This window comes from Schistocerca gregaria, chromosome 1, assembly GCF_023897955.1.
Source record: "Schistocerca gregaria isolate iqSchGreg1 chromosome 1, iqSchGreg1.2, whole genome shotgun sequence".
NCBI classification, from domain to species: domain Eukaryota; kingdom Metazoa; phylum Arthropoda; class Insecta; order Orthoptera; family Acrididae; genus Schistocerca; species Schistocerca gregaria.
The window spans coordinates 361,403,933-361,425,473 of NC_064920.1; the positions used below are offsets into that span (position 1 = coordinate 361,403,933).

General features: G+C 42.1%; 1 protein-coding gene across 1 annotated transcript in view; it reads left to right on the forward strand.

The window, feature by feature from the left end:
- LOC126346304 (ankyrin-3-like) overlaps window positions 1-20,041 on the forward strand; it is a 72,839-nt gene extending 52,798 nt beyond the window's left edge. The window contains exon 2 of the mRNA XM_050002174.1: window positions 15,708-20,041. Within this exon, the coding sequence (XP_049858131.1) occupies window positions 15,724-18,294 (2,571 nt within the window). The 5' untranslated portion in view covers window positions 15,708-15,723 and the 3' untranslated portion in view covers window positions 18,295-20,041. The remainder of the gene's footprint in view (window positions 1-15,707) is intronic.
- Window positions 20,042-21,541: the final 1,500 nt, after the last annotated feature.

Genomic DNA, 21,541 nt, shown 5'->3' on the forward strand with positions numbered 1-21,541 from the left:
TTATCGCGGGCGTGAGATCGGAAGTGTGCGCGAACCATAGGATCCATTTTCTCGAAATCGGAGGAAGATTAAGACCCCCTCCCAAGTCTAAGGAAAAATGGAACATGTAAGCTAAATTTCATACCCCGCAACATACGGTGTAATACGCGAACGCAAAATCATAGCGACCCCTATGTTTCATTTCAAACTTTTCGAATTTTGCGTAGAGTCTTACCAAAATGTGTACACCACAACAAGTATGGCCGTTAGCGGGATGATGGGCACTTCGCCACGAAGCTGACATATACCACTACAAGAACGGTAAAAATTAAATATTTTTATTGAATAGTTTCTGTACAATAGTTTCAGAAAGATTACAGTGTGCGTGCGCTGCGCGTTTGTCAGCGCTGAACGCCGCCATCCGGCGCGTGCAAAGTTTGTGTACGCGTCTTGTCAGTGGCACAGTTCCTCGCGCCACGAGTCGCGCTTGCCTCGCTTGCACCGTGGGAAATTTGAGGCGGGGAGCGGAATAGTAGCCCGGCCGTATGCTCACATCGGAACGGCGCATATTAGCAGTGGTAGTATCACCCACAGGAAAAATTTTGCCTTACTGTATACTAAATTTTATTGCCTTTGTGTACTGTTTTGTTTTTCGCCATTTAAACACTTCAACTTTCTTCGCTAGTGCATTATACTTTTCTGTTATTTATATCTGTATAGTTTTTTGTTTTTCTTCTGTCAAGAAAAATGCATACTTCAGTAACTGATGAGCCATTGGCCGCTGGAATTGTATAATATGCCTCCGCGATGTTTTCAGACCGCAAGAAGAGACAGTGGGTAGTGAATAAGGAAGCAAGGAATATTATAAAATGATGTGATTAAGAATCAAAGCAGAAAAGTGAAACATGGTTATCTCCTCATTGCTTAGTATGCTGGCGTATCTGTACGATCTGTTACAAAAATTTAGAAAGGCATAATCTTCACAGTTGTGATCCCTTTGTGCTCCTGATAAAAAGCGTCCAAGATTTGATGTATAGAAGTCTCACTGGGATTACTCTGATATGGATGTAATAATGTAATACGACACACTGTGCTACATGTATGTAAACATCTCATTTGCACCGCAAGCTAGAAACATTCGAAAAGCAGTCACAAATAACAATGTTTTAATTTGTTCGCCGTGATGAGAAAAAGCATTTCAATTGTTGCATGCACAGTATCAGCATTAATAAACTAATTACACAACAGGCTACACAACTGAAGAAAATGATCGGTATTATTACGAAAGTAGGAATATCCTAAAAAGTGTTATGGTTAGATATATTTAATTTGTTGAAATGTACAGATGACAAAGGCAAATCTACTACTTTCATGATAATGTTTTTCGAACTCCAACTCACAAGGCAGCTTGTGCATTCCTTCCACGCGCATTATCTTCCGCTGTTGACAGTACACTGACCATTGTGTTGTGCGACAGATCAATTGTTTATTTTTCTCTATAACAACTATTTTATTTGCGATCACACATTTTGAGTTTGTCAAGCCCTAGGTGAGTAACCAGTATCTGGCATGTGCCTATCATTCCGCCTGAAGGAACGCTCGTCATTATTTTAATACTGCTCAGATCAAGAGAAGGAATAAAATCCTTTGTTAAGTTTCCATTCTAGTCGCGCAGTGTTAAAAATACGATGGGTTGCGGGGATTCCACCAAAATTCCAACAGAATTGGAAATCTATTTTTGTGTAAGTTGTTAATCTTACTCATTAGAAGAAGCATCACCGTTTGTGAGTAACGGCCGTATTTCTTTTGGTGACTGGTTTAATTGTACTTCCTTTGTCACAGTGTAATTTGCCAAACTCATCTCACACCAGCTATTGAGACAGAATTCCGAAACGGAGTGCCTCATTAAACAAGTAATTGGCAATCACAGAGCTCAATAGCTTACGAAGAACCTCATAGTGTCGGTTTGCAGTAACATAAAAGAAGAAATTTCATATTTATTTTCATACTAGGAAGCTGTTGTTTCGCTAGCTATCGATAATTCTTAAAAAATTACTCACTGAAGTGAAATAAATAAAAAGGGAAATGTAAGTACTGATATATCGTCATAGATAAGAAGGTTCCGTGTGTTTAAGAATTGGCAAAACACTCTCCTCCTTGTGTGCTGTCATTCGCCAAACTTTCGTTTCGATGTCTCGAGCGGTTTAGGAGATATGAGAGACATTGCGAGTATTTCATTCTCGCGGGCGTGAGATCGGAAGTGAGCGCGCTACATGGGATCCATTTTCTCAAGATCGGAGGCACATATAGATCTCCTCCCAAGTCTAAACAAAAATTGTGCATGTTAGCTAAATTTCATACGCAGCAAGATATGGTGTAATACGCACCAAACGCAAAATCATAGCGACCCCTAATTTTTGTTGCAAACTTTTTGAGTTTTGCGTAGTGTACATCACAATAAGAATCGTCATTAGCGAGGTGATGGGCACTTCGCCACGACTCTGACATATAACGCCACAAGTAAGGCAAAAATCATATATTTTCAGTGAATAGTTACTGTAAAATCGTTTGAGAAAGGAAACAGGTTGCGCGCTTCGGTTCTGTTAGCGCAGAGCGAACTATGGTGTACGCGTCGCAATATGCGCTGGACCTGCGCTGTAGTGTCGTGTCACGTCACACGTGCTGTACGCGTCTCAATTGGCGTTTAGGACCGAAGACCACAACAACATCGTTACTGGGGAGACACGACAGCAGATGAGATACGAGTACTGTCGCTGACTGGACTGCAGACCCCAGGCAGCAATGTTTTCGTGTGCGTCATTTGTTGTGGTTTAGGTTGTTGAAAACTGGATTACCTGTGAAATAAATAAGAGCAGGAGTGACTGCGCTGTCTCTCATTGCAGCAACATGGCCCATAAAACAGGGATGTTATGTTTCAGCGTTTTCCGAAAATAGTGAATCTATTTCGAAAACAGTCAAATAAAATGAGGATCTCTTGAAACAACAAGTAACAATAAAATTAAAGCTAATGGTCATGTTATGTCATACAGAAGTATAAACTGAAAAAATAAGACCATTAGCAATGACTAAAGCCTGGATTTAAAGCCGGCCGCTGTGGCCGAGCGGTTCTAGGCGCTTTAGTCCGGAACCGCGCTGCTGCTACGGTCGCAGGTTCGAATCCTGCCTCGCGCACGGAGGTGTGTGATGTGCTTAGGTTAGTTAGTTTAACTAGTTATAAGTCAAGGGGACTGATGCTTAGAGCCATTTGAACCTGGATTTAAAGGTTTCGACCTTTTAGCTCCTCAAAAAGGGCTAAATCGCAGTTAAAGGCATAAAAGGGGCTAAATAGGACTTTCACAACAAAAGTAGCGGTTAAAGAGGACTTTTGCAGATAAACAGGGTTTTTAAATGGATTTTCTGAATGAATAATATGGAAAATCAGCACTGTGAATTTGCACAATTGAGAAAAAGACATACTAAATACATTTATACACCGCACTGAAATCAAGACTGTGCTTGGCGCAGTGTCGCATGTCTGTATAACTCTTGAATATGCCCAGCACTTAAATGCCGCCCGGAGAGGTATGTTACAGGAACAAATCGGTAACATTTGTGTCAGTTTTTGTAGTTTCGAAGTAAAGTTGCGTGGCGCGTTGACTCGCATTTAGTACCGTGTTTCAAGGTAATATTGCCTAAAGAGAAACTGTAAAAGTATTGGCCTTTCCCGGCTGTGAACAGGGGGGGGGGGGGGGGGGGGGGACACTCCAATATCACAGCTGACAGGCAAATAATTTTTAGTCGAGCGTGTCAGAAAACAAGGAAATAAAGACAGGCGATTTTTATCATACTTCTTATCTAGTAGTCTCCTTGATAGTCTTTTTCTGGCGGGCTTTCATGGTCTTCTTCTCACGGACTTTCAAATCGAAATTGAAAATTAGTTTACTGAAATGCATATGCGAGTCAGTTAAAGTTGACATTTTACATGATCACAAGTTTTTAGATACTGCCATTTTCTTAGTGTTCATGTATCTTAATTTTAGGTAAGCTGTGATAAAAAGTCACATTTTCTTAACACTTACATTCCGAAAATTGCTCAGCATGTTCGGATAAACGGTTCCTATTACTGTTTGCTTGCTGAAGAAAAATGGTCCATCAGCGCATACAACACATTCACCTCTTCCCTGTGTCTGAAATTTTCCCGAAAACCGTGGGCCGAGCGGTTCTAGGCGCTTCAGTCCGGAACCGCGCTGCTGCTACGGTCGCGGGTTCGAATCCTGCCTCGGCCATGGATCTGTATGCTGTCCTTAGGTTAGTTAGGTTTAAGTAATTCTAAGTCTAGGGGACTTATGACCTCAGATGTTAAGTCCCATAGTGCTTAGAGCCACTTGACCCCACAGACGAATTTTGTGAGAGTCTACGCTGCCTGTGTTATGTTAAAAGCAGAAGCAACGTTGAAGGAATTCTATTCCAGTATGATCAGATGCACCTGCCTTGCCCATGGCTTACTCTGTTTAGCGCAGGAAGTCGGATATAATTTTCATGAAGTTAACAATATCATTTCCTCTGTTAAGAAAGTATTTCTCAAAGCACTTATCCGCATTCAGTCCTTTAAGAAAATAGCTGCAAACGTTCTCTTGCCACCTGAACCCAAACATACGCGTTGGTGCAAATGGCTCCTGGCATCTTCAACCACCTTCAGACTGTTTCTCTACTGTTCTACTTTGGAAAAGCGCGCGGAAAAAACCAGCCCGTAAATGTTTCCTTGCGAGCGCCGATCTCTCTCTTATTTTATTCCAGTGATCATTTTTCCCATGTCGTTGGTCACCAGCACAATATTTTCGCATTCGCAGAAGAATTTGGTGATTGAAATTTCGTGAAACGTTCGTACCACAACGGAAAACCCCTTTGTTTTAATGATTACCAACCTAACCCGCGTATCATATCCGCGGCACTCTCTTCGACAACACAAAACGAGTTGCCCTTCTCTGAACTATTTGGATGCCCTCCGCCAATCGTATCTGGTAACGATCCTATACCGCACAGACATGTACCAGAAAAGAACGGACAAGCGTAGTGTAGGCAGTGTCATTAGTAGACTTATTTCATCTTCTAAGCGTTCTGTCAATATATTGCAGTCTTTGGCTCGCTTTCCCCATAGCATTGTGTGTATGAACGTTCCAATTTAAATAATTCGTTATTGTAATCGCGAAGTACTTTGTTGAACTGACAGCCTTTAGATTCGTGGGATTTATCGTGAAAACGAAATTTAGCGGACTTCGTTTGGAATCCATGCGCATGACTTCACACTTCTTGTTATTTAATTTCCAGTTTTCGCACCTTACATATATCTTGTCGAAATAACTATGCAATTGGTATTGGTCATCTGTTGACTATACGAAACGGCAAATGGCAGCGTCATCTGTAAACAAACTAAGACGGCTGCTCAGGTAGTCTCGTAAATCGTTCAAATACGCTACTGGCCATTAAAATTGCTACACCAAGAAAAAATGCACATTATAAACGGGTATTATACTAGAACTGACACGTGATTACATTTTCACGCAGTTTGGGCGCATAGATATTGAGAAATCAGTACCCAGAACATACAACTCTGAGTCAAGCAGAGCTTGGATGGTGTGCACAGGTACAGCTGCCCATGCACCTTCAACACGATACCACAGTTCATCAAGAGTAGTCACTGCGTATTGTGACGAGCCAGTTGCTCCGCCACCACTGCCCAGTCGTTTTAAATTGGTAAGAGATCTGGAGAATGTACTGGACAGGCAGCACTCGAACATTTTCTGTATCCAGAAAGAACCGTACAGGAACTGCAACATGCGGTCGTGCATTATCCTGTTGAAATGTAGGGTTTCGCAGGGATCGAATGAAGGGTAGAGCCACGGGTCGTAACACATCTGAAATGTAACATCCACTGTTCAAAGTGCCGTCAATGCGAACAGGAGGTGACCGAGACGTGTAACCAATGGCACCCCGTACCATCACGCCGGGTGAAACGCCAGTATGACGGTGACGAATACATGCTTCCAGTGTGCGTTCACCGCGATGTCGCCAAACACGGATGCGACCATCATGGTGCTGTAAACAGAACCTGGATTCATCCGAAAAAAATGACGTTTTGTCATTCGTGCACCCAGGTTCGTCGTTGAGTACACATTCGCAGGCACTCTTGTCTGTGATGCAGCGTCAAGGCTAATCGCAGCCATGGTCTCCTAGCTGATAGTCCATGCTGCTGCAAACGTCGTCGAACTGTTCGTGCACAAGGTTGTTGTCTTGCAAACGTCCCCATCTGTTGACTCAGGGATCTAGACGTGGCTGCACGATCCGTTACAAAAGAAATGGTTCAAATGGTTCTAAGCACAATGGGACTTAACTTCTGAGGTCATCAATCCCCTAGTACTTAGAACTACTTAAACCTAACTAACCTAAGGACATCACACACATCCATGTCCGAGACAGAATTCCAACTTGCGACCGCAGCAGTCGCGCGGTTCCAGACTGTAGCGCGTAGAACCGCTAGGCCACTCCGGCTGGCGATCCGTTAACAGCCATGCGGATAAGATGCCTGTCATCTCGACTGCTAGTGATACGAGGCCGTTGGGATCCAGCACTGCGTTCCGTATTACCCTCCTGAACCCGCCGATTCCATATTCCGCTAACAGTCATTGGATCTCGACCAACGCGAGCAGCAGTGTCGCGATACGATAAACCACAATCGCGATAGGCTACAATCCGACCTTTATCAAAGTCGGAAACGTAATGGTACGCATTTCTCTTCCTTACACGAGGCATCACAACGTTTCACCAGGCAAAGCCGGTCAACTGCTGTTTGTGTATGAGAAATCGGTTGAAGACTTTCCCTATGTCAGCACGTTGTAAATGTCACCACCGGCGCCAACCTTTTGTGAATGCTCTGAAAAGCTAATCATTTGCGTATCACAGCATCTTCTTTCTGTCGGTTAAATCTCGCGTCTGTAGCACGTCATCTTCGTGGTGTAGCAGTGTTAATGGCCAGTAGTGTAGTTTCGAACCTGCAGAGGGCCTGTAACACTTCCATGGCGAACGCTAGGTATCACTTCTGTTTTACTCGAGGACTTTCCTTCAGTTATTACGAACTGTGCCCTTTCCCATAGGAAAACACGTATCAAATCACACAACTGAGACGACATTATGTAGATACTATTGCAAATCGACTTCAGCGGTCATTCAGCGGATTACTCCTATTTTGTTTCATGAGTAATATGGAATATACCAATACTGGCAACATAATTCGTATTTACACTTTCGACTTGCGTAGGAGCTACAAAAATAACATGTAATTACGTAAAAATGCATGCTCTTAAGGAGCACAATAGGACCGCTAGTGTTCTCGATACGAACGAACACACAGTTTATGTCAGCAGAACTATCAGACTGGTCGCTGACGATACAGTGTCTGCAGGACAATATCGTCTTTGGATAATCATGCAGAAATGGATCATCATCATTAGTCTTTTCACTCATGCTGAATGTTGCGACCTCATCTCGTCATTAATTATTACGTAGTTGAAACTTCAGACAGATGTCTCCTTCAATAGGGATCGTCGGCCTTTCTTACTATGATGTGAAGAGGCAGGCTGGAAATCTTCGTTTGATCCAACCATCAGTTTGCTGCTCCCCCTCGTGGTCTTCTGTCCTCAGTTTTTCCCTGCACGATGGTCTTCTCTAAATTATCGTCTTTCCTTCCAAAGATGTGCCCAAGGAACTGAAGGTATCTTTGGCTGACACGAGAAGATAACCTTCTTGTGATTTTAAGTTCTTCTATTATTGAAACATTTGTTCTTTTTTGTGTCCACGGTACACGTAGCATCCTCCGCCAACACCACATCTCGAAGGCATCAATGCGGCTCTTATCACTACTTTTCACGGTTCAGGTCTCTCATCCGTATAAGAATACAGGAAACACCAATGCTTCTACCAAGCGCATCTGCGTTGTCTTGGATATTGCCCGATTCTGCCGTATCTTAGTGAGTTTGACCATTGCTGCTCGGTCAAGAATAAAATGAATAACGACTTGTAAATAATTTTTACACATGGAGTAACGGAATGGCAGCTCTCTTTAAATGTAAATAAATGCATTATATTGACCGACAGTATCCGATTACAACATAAGTGGTATAATGCTGGAACTCCTCACGCTGTTTAAATAATTAGAATATTACAAAAAGTTGTTAGGTTAGGTTATGTGGAATGTAAGGGAGACGTGAAAGTGGAAGAGTCGGAGGAATACGTGCATTTGTTGGAAGGGTTCTGGGAAACTGTGAAGCAGCTGTAAACGAAACTGCATACAGGACTTAGTGTCACCAATCCTGGAGTACTCCTCCAGTGTGTGATATCCTTACCAGGAGGCGTGGCGACAGACAGCAAATGAATCCAGAGACTGCTAGGACCGTAAAAGTTCGGTAAAATCCGTATGAAAAGGCAAGAGACAGAGACTGATTCAGGGAACTAGACGGTGTCTACATAAAAGATCCCTGATTTACAAAAGCAATTTAAAAAAAGTATGAGACCTATATACTAGCGGTTTGCAGCGTCATGTACATTAACTCAAAAAGTTTCGTACAAAAAATTAATTCAGTTCTACATGGGCTTCTTTCGTAAGTCTGCCGCCGCGGTGGCCGAGCGGTTCTAAGCGCTTCAGTCCGGAACCGTGCTGCTGCTACCGTCGCAGGTTCGAATCCTGCCTCGGGCATGGACGTGTGTGCTGTCTTTAGGTTAGTTAGGTTTAAATAGTTCTATGGGACTGATGACCTCAGATATTGTCCCATAGTGCTCAGAGCCATTTTTTTTTTCGTAAGTCTAAAATGTCTAGACGATACTCATCTTAACTCATGAGCGCACAAACATGTTTTGGGTGATGAAGGCTATTGCAGTCACCATTCTGTTGCTCAGGCACGTCCGGATAAGCCGATTCCCGTTGCTGTTTGCTCGATGAAGAAAAGTGGACAATCATGCTCTATGAAGAAAAACGGTCCATCAGCGCACGCAACACATAACCTGACATTTTCTCGAAAACTGTGGGTGTTTTCCGATCACCAAATATTCAAATATGTGTGAATTTCTAAGGGACCAAACTGCTGAGTTCATCGGTCCCGAGACTTACACACTACTTAAACTAATTTATGCTAAGAACATCACACACAACACCCATGCTCGAGGGAGGACTCGAGCCTCCGGCGGGAGGCACCGCGCAATCCGTTGACATGGAACCGCGTGGCCACTCCGCGCGGCTCCGAACACCAGATGCACATGTTGTGCCGATTAACCTTCCCACAGATGTGGAAGGTTGTTTCGTGATAGAAAACGACAGTTTCTACATAGTTCGGATTTTGCTGGGACAGATGCAACAAATCTGTAGCTCTTCGAGAACATCTCAACAGCAAATACTTGGCGAAGCTGCAAGTCTTTCCAGTTCAATGCTGACTCAGTTTGAGATTTGTAAGGGCTCAAGCGAAGGCGTTTATGCAGCACCTTGCGAGGTATGTTTAGCTCTCGTGGTGCACAATGAATTGATTTTGAGGGGCTTCTTTGGACGGTATGTCTGATCTCAAAAGTGCTTCAAATGGATCTAAGCACTATGGTAGTTAACATCTGAGGTCATCAGTCACCTAAACTTAGAACTACTTAAACCTAGCTAACCTAAGAACAGCACAAATATCCATGCTCGAGGCAGGATTCGAACCTGCAACCGTAGCAGCAGCGCGGTTCCGGACTGAAGCGCCTAGAAACACTCGGACACAGCGGCCTCTCTGATCTCTTCCACCATTTCATCATGTGTGTGTTTTCTGCCAAAACCTGGCTATTTGTTTACATTCCCAGTGGCAAAGAACTTGTCAGATCAAGCCGTAATCGTCTTACCGTCTGTTGGCTCCTTTTGAGATTCACGTCGCAAACTTCTTTGGATAGCAGTGTGTGGTTTTCGCAGACCACAGTATGCACTGGACACTCCTTTGAGATTTCTGGTAATTCTTAGCAGCTGAAACAAAACAAAACCGAGCGAGGTGATGTAGTGGTTAGCACACTGGACTCACATTCGGGAGGACGACGGTTCAAACCTGCGTCCAGCCATCCTGATTTAGGTTTTCCGTGATTGCCCTAAATCCCTTAAGGCAAATGCCGGGATAGTTCCTTTGAAATGTCACGGTCGACTTCCTTCCCCATCCTCCCTAATCCGATGGGACCGGTGACCTCGCTGTTTGATCCCCTCTCCCAAATCAACCAACCAACAAATAAAACAAATGGAATTGTTAAGCAAAATTAACACAAAACTTTTTGAGTGTCTTTACGTGATGTCGCAAACCCTAGGTAAGTATCTACATCACAGTTTTTTTTTTTTAAATTTCTTTTTGGAAAGTAAGGGAGGTTTCATGTGAACACCCTTTAAGTTCAAATGGTTCAAATGGCTCTGAGCACTATGGGACTCAACTGCTTAGGTCATCAGTCCCCTAGAACTTAGAACTATTTAAACCTAACTAACCAAAGGACATCACACACATCCATGCCCGAGGCAGGATTCGAACACCCTTTAAGTGGCACATTTGGAGGAAAGCAACGTTGTTCTCACTTAAAATTTGTTTGGCCAGTTTAGAGAAATGAATTTCGAGGCAACCTCAGTACATATTCAGATACCTCGATCGCATATCTCGAGCAAGGATCATGAGGCTAAGATAAGAGAGATTAGCACAGGTAACCAAGTTTTCCTCGTTCCACACAAAAATGAAATAGGACAGAAACTTGCTAATATTGCTCTGTGCACTGTACGTGGCTTATAGAGTGTCTGATCAAAAGTATCCGGACACCTATTAGTGGACATTAATATGGAATGTATCCACCCTTCGCCTTTATGATGGCTTGAGCTCTACTAGGGTCACTTTGAATGATGTTCAGAATGTCTGTGAAGGAAGGGCACCCCATTCTTCCAAGAGTCGAAAGCAGAGAAGGAAGTGATGTTGGACGCTGGGGTCGGGAATGAAGTCGACGTTTTGAATCATCCCGAAAGCGGTGTTCAGGTCGGGAGTCTGGGCAAGTCACTTGCATATCAAGAATGTCATCGCCCACAAATCATTTCCTCACTGACTCTTTACACCACCTCAGGCGTCGCTTGAGCTTGACTACACTAATGTGTGGCTTATGACGACCTGCTCGACCATTGTACGATGTTCTTTTTAACTCCTACGCACAGTCACTATGTTTAGGTTATTTGCTTTTAGCACTTTGGAACTCAGGAGTGATTCCTTGTGCTGAGCCGGCCGCGGTGGTCTCGCGGTTAAGGCGCTCAGTCCGGAACCGCGTGACAGCTACGGTCGCAGGTTCGAATCCTGCCTCGGGCATGGATGTGCGTGATGTCCTTTGGTTAGTTAGGTTTAAGTAGGTCTAAGTTCTAGGGGACTGATGACCACAGATGTTAAGTCCCATAGTGCTCAGAGCCATTTGAACCTTGTGCTGATTTCATGCGATTTTTTAAACCACCCTTCGCAATGCTAGACAGTTGCTGTCCCCTCAGTGCATGATGTCTGCCTATTCTTCGTTTTGCTTTGGTTGTTCCTTCGTGTTTCCACTTCACACTTACATCACCAGCAATCGACTTGGGCAGCTTTAGAAGGGTTGAAATGCCCCTGATAGATTTGTAACTCAGGTGACATCCAATGTCTAATCTACGTTCTAAGTCGTTGCGTTCGCCCCACTTGACTCATTGTGATGTTACTGCTTCTTTACTGACAACAACACAGTACTCCCCGCCTCCTTTTACACTGGCTGGAGCCCCTCTCGTGACAACTAGTGGTCCATTCCGCGTTACATAGGGGTATTCGAATGCTTTTGATCAGATAGTATACATTTACAGGATGTTATACAATGAAGCGCCAGAGAAACAGAGCTATGTAAACAGGCAGAATACGGCGCTGTGGTCGGCAGCCCTTGTGTAAGACAAGTGTCTGGCGCAGTTGTTAGATCGGATACTGTTGCTACTAAGATTTAAGTGACGGACCATGGTGTTATTGTCGGCGCACAGACGATGGGACACAGCATCTCCGAGGTAGCGATGAAGTGGGGATTTTCCCGTACGACCATTTCCCGAGTGTACCGTGAATATCGGGAATTCGGTAAAACATAAAATCTCAGACATCACTGCGGCCGGATTTGTTTTAATTCTCTCTCTCTCTTTTTTTTTTTTTTTTTTTTTTTTTTTTTTTTTTTTTTTTTTTTTTTTTTTTTGCAAGAACGGGTCCAACGACGATTGAAGAGAAGCGTTCAACGAGACAGAAGTGCAACCGTTTGCGCTGAACCGCCGATCCTGTCGAAGCAACTATGCAACGATGTCGGCAGCAGGGGAAAGAAAGGCAATCTGCAAACCAACAGGAACTGCCTAACCGTGTACCCAATATCGACGGTCCGCCGCAGACCAAATTATAAGTTGTTTTCCCAGTTACTTGAAAAATCCATAAAGATAACATTAAGCTGCAGCAGATGCAACCTAGAAGATAAGGACAGACACAGCAAAATTCACCAGACCTTGTTGTAGAAAAGTTTTATCGTAAAAACAATTTTTTAACAGTTCCACAAAGGCACAGAGTTTCTATATGTTCGTTGTGCGGTCTGACACTCCTGGATATCTTTGCCAGAATAAATGTAATTCTCCTATTTTTTCCATAAATAATTAATTAATGTCACTAAAGAATCAGTCTTGTTCTCATTTAACGAAATATTCCACTTTAAAACCGACATTCTTTACCACAGTAGCCGATAAAGTTTTAAAACAGAATTTTAATACACTTCACAGTATCGATTAGTTTCTAAATGTCAATACGTGTCGACTTCTCATTAATAAAACTTTAAACTAGTTAATTATTGAAGATTGTCCACACTCCTGATAAAATTCTGCCAGAATCTCAAGAAGTCTAAATTTTACTAAAATTTGCATATTTCACACATAAGTAATATTTACGATGTATGTCGCAACAACAGAGTCAACTGACTGTAACTTCAACTCGAAGTTTATTTAACCGTTGATAACCAATTGACATCCAATTACAAACTTTATCATTCCACCTTCAACATTGAACTCCTTCTTTTTATATCCAAAAAATAAGTTGGAAATAGTTATAGTGGATGGAGAGATAGAAAGTCTAAAGTTTGAATCTTGTGGACATGTGCAGAAAAGGACGAGACTAACTTGACGATAACTGAAAAAGGATATGAACCACGAGACTGTTGGTAAGTTGCTGACAGATCGCGAACTTCTCACAGACAAATATTTAGACTTGCTTCAGTCTTAATATGATTTGGCCACACTGAGAGGAGTGATACTGGGCACCTCATACTGTTAGCGAACAATAATTCATGGCACACGCGTTGTCTGAAGGGTGTTAGTCATAGTGTGAATTTCGCAAGTCGCATATCAACAAGGAAAATTGCAGTCGTAAACGTTACCTGAAGGTCAGATCCAAGTGATCAAAGCTTTTGAGGAAAACGTCTTAATGTGTCGTTTGAATGGTGGTTTGTTTGCTATATAATCTGTGAATAAGTAGCAAAAAATATTTTTGTTGGAATAAGTATCTTGCATCTTGGAGTTATGTATTCAGTGACACACCACGGTCAGGTGATTAGAGATAAGTAAGAATTACAGATGGACACTGGCGAGAAAATGATCGCTGCACTTAACATTACTGACAAGATACGTCTTGCGAAAGCGAAGATACAACAGTTGCAAATGTTTTTGACATCAGCTCTATTTGGCATAGTAATTACTCGTATTAATGACATGTGAAAATTTGTGACGGACCGGGACACGAACCTGGATTTGCCGCTTATCGCGACCAGTTGTCTGGGTCATTCGTCTCCCCCTGAACGGTTCCAGCACGGATTAAAACCTCCATATGCTGAGTTCAGTCCCGGGCCGGCACAAATTTTCATGTGTCACCAAAGATATCATTTCCATGCCTAATACAGCTGATGTCAAAAATATTCGCAGTTACGACAAAATTTCATATTACTATGGCTCCAGATCATCACCAGTGTGTGTTCCTTCAGACAAGCAAGCGTGTCTGAAGGAGCAAACATTGCAATAATAAAGAGATTCCTCTTCAGATGATAAAAGAAAATAAGTAAAATTAAGAAGCGAGTAGATGGAAGAAAAAAAAGGACAAGCAGATGTCTCAAAATGAAGGGCTCTTAGTGCTGGACTGTTACAATGCTGTAGGGGCTATATGAATTTACCTAGGCTTATTCCCCAGTTTTCTATAACTTTGATTTTCAATGCTTTAGTTACATTTTACTTTGGAGTTACTGAAGTTTTTGTGCTGTTTAATCAAATGGTTCCTTAAATATTAAAAAATGGTTAAACCTGTTTGCTAGTAGTCCCTGTATGACATAATGCTATTCTTTCTTTTGTCATTAAGAGCACAAATAAGAATGCAATATTCCACTCACTTTATCAGTTGTTAAGTTTTTACTATCTTGAGTGACTTTCAGCATCATACGAGGTGCGACAATAAAGAAATGAGACTGATGTGAAAAAACAATGTTGAGTAGAGGTACCGTTTTAGCCTAATTTAGTGTTGTCTCCTTCAGAGTAGTTCCCTTCTGATTGCACACACTTTTTCCAGCGCTTCTGCCATTGATGGTAACATTTCTGGAACTCAACTTCTGTAATATCCTCCTAGACCCTCGTCACAGCTTTTTGGACATCTTATGTTGTCTGAAAATGTTGTCTATTGACCACCTTTTTGACTCTTGGAAATAGAAAGAAGTCGCACAGAGCGATATCTGGTGAATAAGGTGACTGTGGTAGTACTGAAATTTGTTTTGAGGTTAAAAATTGCTGTACTGACAGAGCAATATGGGATGGCGCATTATCGTGATGCAGAATCCAATTATCAGCAATGTTGGCACGGACACGAACTCCTTTACGAAGTCTTTCTAAAATTTCTTTGTAGTAATATTGGTCAACTGTTTGTCCAGGAGGCACCCACTCTTTATGAACAATTCCCTTGGAATCAAAGAAGCACACAAGCATGTTTGTGATCTTCATCTTCAAGATTCGTTCTGTCTTCACTGAATATTTTATGCCAATGAAAGACTTGAGCTCTTGACATAACCTCCTCTCCAACAGCATTCTGAAGATTACCGTAAGTTGTCATCAAATTTTCACACAGTTTATGCGAAAAGAAATGGCATACCGTTGCGCAATATTATGTGGTTCCATTTCTGTGACGAGAGACACAAACACATGTTAATTTCGTGCAGCACAACTCACGAATGAGCAGTTGCATTGATGTGCCGCTTGGACTGGAAGCAGCTTATAGGCCAAGGTCAAAGATATTGTGCCTATGCAAGCCTGCAGGGTTGCCACATCTTGGAAAGAAAATCAGTCTCATTAATTTATTGTCGCACCTTGTATATTATAAATTTTCTTGCAAAGGATATTGGTGTCGTCTGTTGCAAAACAAAAACCAGTAATTCCAGTAACGTCGTTTTGAGCGTTTTTTTCTCAGTACTTCCAATATTTTGTGCAGACTATTTGTCCCTGGTTTTAGTAGACGGTACGAGAACTCGTTTAATGTATACCTCTCTGCACTACTCAATGTTTCATATTGCCTCTTTTTACTATAAATAGTAGCTGCATGATAGGTAAATTTATGGTCTGAAATCTAAGTAACAGTTTTGTGTTGCAGGAACCTTTGTGCTAATATGACTCTCACACTGCTGCGCAGCTTCGACAAAGATGAAATTCTTGGCTGGTCACCTGTCCGTTTCGCAGAGGAAACGGAGCATTGGGAGTCTGTGGAAATGATTCTTATTGAAGGAGCTTCTATGAGTGACTTAGCTGTGACGAAGAGGAAGCTACAGGACTCGGAACGTGCGGCACTGATCTTTGGCGAGCTCTGCAGGCGTAGGCTGGTGAGACTGCTCACCTTCGCCCTTCAACAGAGCCCTGGTCTGGTGCAAGCCGAGCTGCCACTCAACCGTTCACCACTACACGAAGCGGCCCGCTCTGGCTGCCCAGCAACTGTCCGCTGTCTCATCGCAGCAGACGCTGCGGTCAATGCTGCTGATGATCACGGTATGACTCCACTACATGAAGCAGCAGCCCATTCCAACGACTTCACCGTGCGCATACTTCTAGATGCTGGCGCTGTTCCTGACACCACAGACAATGGAGGGAGAACGGCTCTGCACTATGCATCCAGAAGTGGTTCCGCTGCCTGCATCCAGTTTCTGCTGGCGAAGGGTTCGCCTGTGGACCATGTAAGTGCTGATGGCTGTACTGCTCTCCACGAGGCCGCCACCAGCCCCAGTGCCCACGCTGTCCGCTTGCTGCTGGACGCTGGTGCTGACAAACATGCAAAGTCTGCTTCTGGCTGGACAGCTCTACACTGGGCTGCCAGCAGGGGTCGACTGTACGCTGTCATGATCTTACTGGAAGCTGGCATTAGTGTGGATGTGAAGACAGTGGATGAGGAAACGCCTCTTCACCTTGCAGCAACCCTCACATCGTGTGATATTTGGGAGGCTCTCGTCAGGGCTGGAGCAGATGAAGGAGCTTTGGATAAGAATGGTCGGACGCCAAAGGAACGAGCTGCAGATAAGACCGTGCCTAATGTTGTTGGGTATGACGTTGGTGGAATGGGCACCAGCAATATATCACCAAACCAGTCTCATATTCCTCTGGGAGTGGCAAATGATGCACCATTGACTTCCAATGGTAACGTGTGTGATTCAGAGAATCTCTCTGCTGAAGATTCAGTTGTTCCATTAAGCAGTGCATCACCAAATTCTACAACACAACAAGCAGTAACAGCAACTGCTGAAGAAGATAACGGAACAGGTGAAGAGGGTGCACCATCAGTTTCTGGCCAAACAGCAGACAATAAGGGTAGCTTATTGTATGAGACATCAAGCAATAGTATCTGTGAGTCTGAGGAACTAACTGTTGAAAATTTTATTGTGCCTTTAAGCAGTGTGACACTAAATTCTACAACACAACAAACCGTAACAGACTTCCAAGAAGATGAAGGAGCAAGTGTAGAGTGTATGTCAGCAATTTCTAGTCAAAGAACAGACAGCATGCATAGTTCATCGTGTGAGGAATACAGTGAACTGAGTGATGAAACAGGGAGTGCTGATGAAACGTATAGTGGTGAGCTACTGGAGAGTGATGAAGAAACAGACAGTGGTGATGAAATGGCGAGTGATGAAGAAACGGGCAGTGATGATGAAACAGACAGTGATGCAGATGAAGAAGATGCTTCTTCCTACATCAGCTCAGCAAATGAAGAAATAGATAAAGTCTCAGAAAGAGGGTCAGTTAAGGAACTTTTCTCCCCTATTGTGACAACTAATACAATAATGTATTATGAGGGACCTCCATTGTTCCATACTTTGGGAACTGTTGGCACTTCCACAAAATACAACCAACAAGCAACAAAATTTCAAGGAAAATTTAGAGGAAGAGGACGCGGAGCTCCTAGAGGTACTCGTGGGAATGCAGCTTCATATAACACCAGATCAGTGGTATCAACATCAAGACAAGAAAATGTCAATGAATCTCCACATGCACAAGGAAGTAGACAGCATGGTAGGAGCAATGAGAAAGGAATCAGAAGAGGAAATTTTAATGGTTCTGTATATCAACATGCAAGAAGGCAATGTGATGGAAATTGTGGCCAACCAAATACAGTTCTGTTTGGAGGTGGATCAATTGAGCCACATACTAAACAACAACCTAGTGTGAGAGCTGACTATAAGAACAGAGAGCCTCATACGCCAGAAGACAAGAAAAACAAAAAGATAAAACACCCAAAATCTGTATCAAAACAGCAAGGAGATTCTAACGCAGAACACAAGAAGAAAAAACGACCTGATTCCCAGCATGGTGTAGGTCATCACAAAAAGAGACATGGTGAAAGTCACCATGGCAGTCAGCGTGGTGAAGGTTCTGGTAATCAAAACAGTGAAGGTCACCTTGGTAATCAACATGGTGGAAGTCATTATGGCAATCGACATGGCAAAGGGCATCATAGTAATAAATATAGTGAAAGTCGTAGCAGTAATCAATATGGGGAAACTCATAACGGTAATCGACATGGTGAAGGCCATAGGGGTAATCGACATGGTGAAGCTCATTACGCTAATCAGTCTGGTGGTCACCATAGTAATGGTCATTATGCTAATCGACAAGGGGAAAGTCGGGCTGGTAAGTGGAATGGTGCGGGCCGTGGTGGTAAGAGCCATGGCAGAAGTCGAGGAGGTAAGAGTTGATAAGTTACTCAGTAGATGGTTTGCTGCCAACTATATCATAAACATAAGCTGAGAATAAAAAGAGGAATACAAATCTGAATCTACAGCAAACAAGTGTACAGTTGCTGCAACTGTCAATACAGTAGGCAGCTGTGGTATAATGGATTTTTATTTTAATATCTGTACACAATAAAACATTTACACCTACATTGGAAGAAAGAATATAGAGAATGTTTAGTAGGAAACATAAGAGCGATGAACAGTGATAAGCTGTAGTTTTTATTGTTGCAGAATTTGTGCTTCATGCACAAATGTGTTACAGGGGAGGACTGATGCTGCAGATCTCAGAGTTGAATACTCTACTGGGAACACTCCTCTGGGTGTAAAGAACAATGTAAGAATGTCACCAGACCCAACTGTGAATGTGTGTGTTAGTGCTGATATAATTACATTAAGATGGATAAATGGAACATCCAATTTATTTTAATGTGGAAACTGCTGTTTCCTGTGGAGGTCATTCCTGTACATGAGGCATGTCATGTGGTACAATACTATGGATTCCCTGTTAAAATCTTAACAGGTTCTGTAAGCTGTCTCACAGCTGTGAAGAGGGCAAAGTTATATGAGCACTATTGGGTTCAAGCAAGCTTTGCGATTTATGGTTACTGTCGTTTTTACTTTTCAAACACGTATTTTTTCTAAATAAAACTAAAAAAGAAACTTTCTATAAAAAAGCTTTAAAACACTTTTGTGCATTCACGGTGTGTATGTATGTAAGTGAGAGTATACAATGACTGCCTGCTGTGACATATGTGCTGAATATTTGCTCAGACTGTAGCTGTTTTCACATGAAACATTTGTGTTTCAGAAAGGGGACATGACTGAAATCTTGGCATCACAGAAGTGACCCATCTTAGACAAGTGTACATTTACTGGTACCTAACTAGCACCACATGCATGAGTATGTAGGAAACATGCTCCTATATGAAAAACTATAAATGAGAGTAAATTTTTACCTCTGGATTATACTGCAGAATAGTTTTATGTAATGTGCTAGCAAGGAGCAGTTCATGTTTTGTACTGCTGTAATTTGGGATGATGTTATTCTGATGTTAAGTAAACATGATTGTGGAATCTAAAGATCACAGTGGAACTCTATATCTTTCTTTTTTGTTCATGAGAGGCTTTTGAAACTTTTATCAGCTGTAACACAGTTTTCAGAATCTGGAATTCCCTATGTACTCTCAAGACTGGATTTAATTGGTGTACTGAATGATTAGTTATGTGTTGTTGAAATATTTGTGTAAATAAGATAAGTAGAATGTCCTGAGGGGAGTAAAGGTAACAACTCAGTAGTTGAGGCATTGAGCAGTTGATAGGCACATAAACACTACATTCTACATTGTACTGGCTCTGCAGGTCTGAAGAGGAACATTCTCCGAACACCTAACAACAATTTCAGCATTTGTATGTGTCTCATCCATTCAGTGCCTTGTCTATACATTGATTTTTGTATCTTTCAACCTTCCATGATATAGTAGTATGTTTAGTGTGTTTAATGTGCTGTTTAAATATCTTACTGCATTTTTTAGGTATCAGTGACCATTTATTTTGCTATGTTTATTTTATGGAATTTAATTTTCATTGGTTTACTCAATTTTGTGTAATGTGTAATAGTTTTTTAATTCTCATTTTGTTGGCTTAATTTCGTGTGTCTTAGAGTTCTGTACAATTAATTTAGGTAATTTATAAATTACATAAATCTTTGTTTTCTTCTTCTTCCTGGCCTTATCCCATATCTTCCGGGGTTTCAGCATGTTAATGTGGATTTGGCAGTGGCATTGGTAGAGGCTGGCTGGATGCACTGTCACTACCCATTGTTCTTCGTATGGAATTTGTGTACCCCTCCTGTCTGCGTCTAGTGTTAAGTTGTGAAAGTGTGCAAATATTTATCCAAATGTTTGAAAATAGTGTAACTAAGGTGGGATTTGGGCACCAGCCCAGTATGCACCTAGACGGATGTGAAAATTGTGTAAAGACTGTCCTGCAAACTGTCCCTTATGGTTAATCTTCCATGCAGAATTGATGCAGGACAGGTGTGCCTCCCCTAATTCGGGAAGCAGCATGCTAACATGCCTGGCAATCTGGATAGGTCTGTAAAAGAGATAACTACTTTTTGCAAATTTTTTAGATAGACAGCAGCATGCATTGTTCTGAATGAACATATAGATACTGTTCTGCACATAGGTTACAAGATGGCTCATAAACCAGAATTTGTGTTTTATGCACCTTTTTGTAAATGGAGAAAGGCATGATCTCTGCTCATTGTTGCTTTCATTTCCAGTGATTGTTCTGTACAGCTAAAAGTTTTCGTGCTATTACTTTAATCTGAATCAAATGTCAGTGCAAGAGCTACCATCATCTGTCACGTAACACATTATAATGAAGTATTCACAGCAGAGGGTGTAAAACCACCCAATATTTTGAAAAGACTTGTGGCACTGTTCAGGGATAATACTCTGAAAAAGACTCAAGTGCACACATGGCACAAACAGTTTTAACAAGAAAGAGAAACTGTTGAGAATGCAGCTCACCAATGTTGCCTGAAGACCAGTATGACTGAAGAGAACACTTACATTGTTAGCTAGCTTATTGACAACGAATGACAAATAACAGTTCTTAAATTTGCTACCGAGGTTGGCACAAGCTCCAGTAATACTCGGGCAATCATTACTGATAACCTTGAACTTTGAAAAGAGATGGAAAGTGGGTGCCTCATCTTCTCACCAAGCAACTACCCGAACTCAGCAAAACATTCAGGAATTGTTCTGGATCACACTAGATCATCCTTCCTACAATCCACAGTTATTGCCCTGAGAACTTAATTTGTTTTGCACCACTAAAGGAAGCAGTCAGGGAACACAGATTTGACATCAGTGGCATTGTCTAAGTGATTCTGCACAACCGGCTGCTGTCACAGACACATTCATTTTACAAAAATGGGATCAAGGAACAGCCTATCCACTGGGAATAGTTTGCTTCCCATTCAAGAGACTATACAGAATTGTATGAATTTTATCTGAAGCTTAAACAACCTCATAAAAAATGCCAGTATATATTTGATTGAAACTCATATTATGACAAGCCCTGAATAATGCATTCTATGGAATGTGTTAAGGCAGAGGTTGCGGTGATCTTTGGCAGTGGTGACACAGGTGTTCTTAATGCATTGTCAGTCGTCAGGTCACATCATTAGTGGTATTGTTAA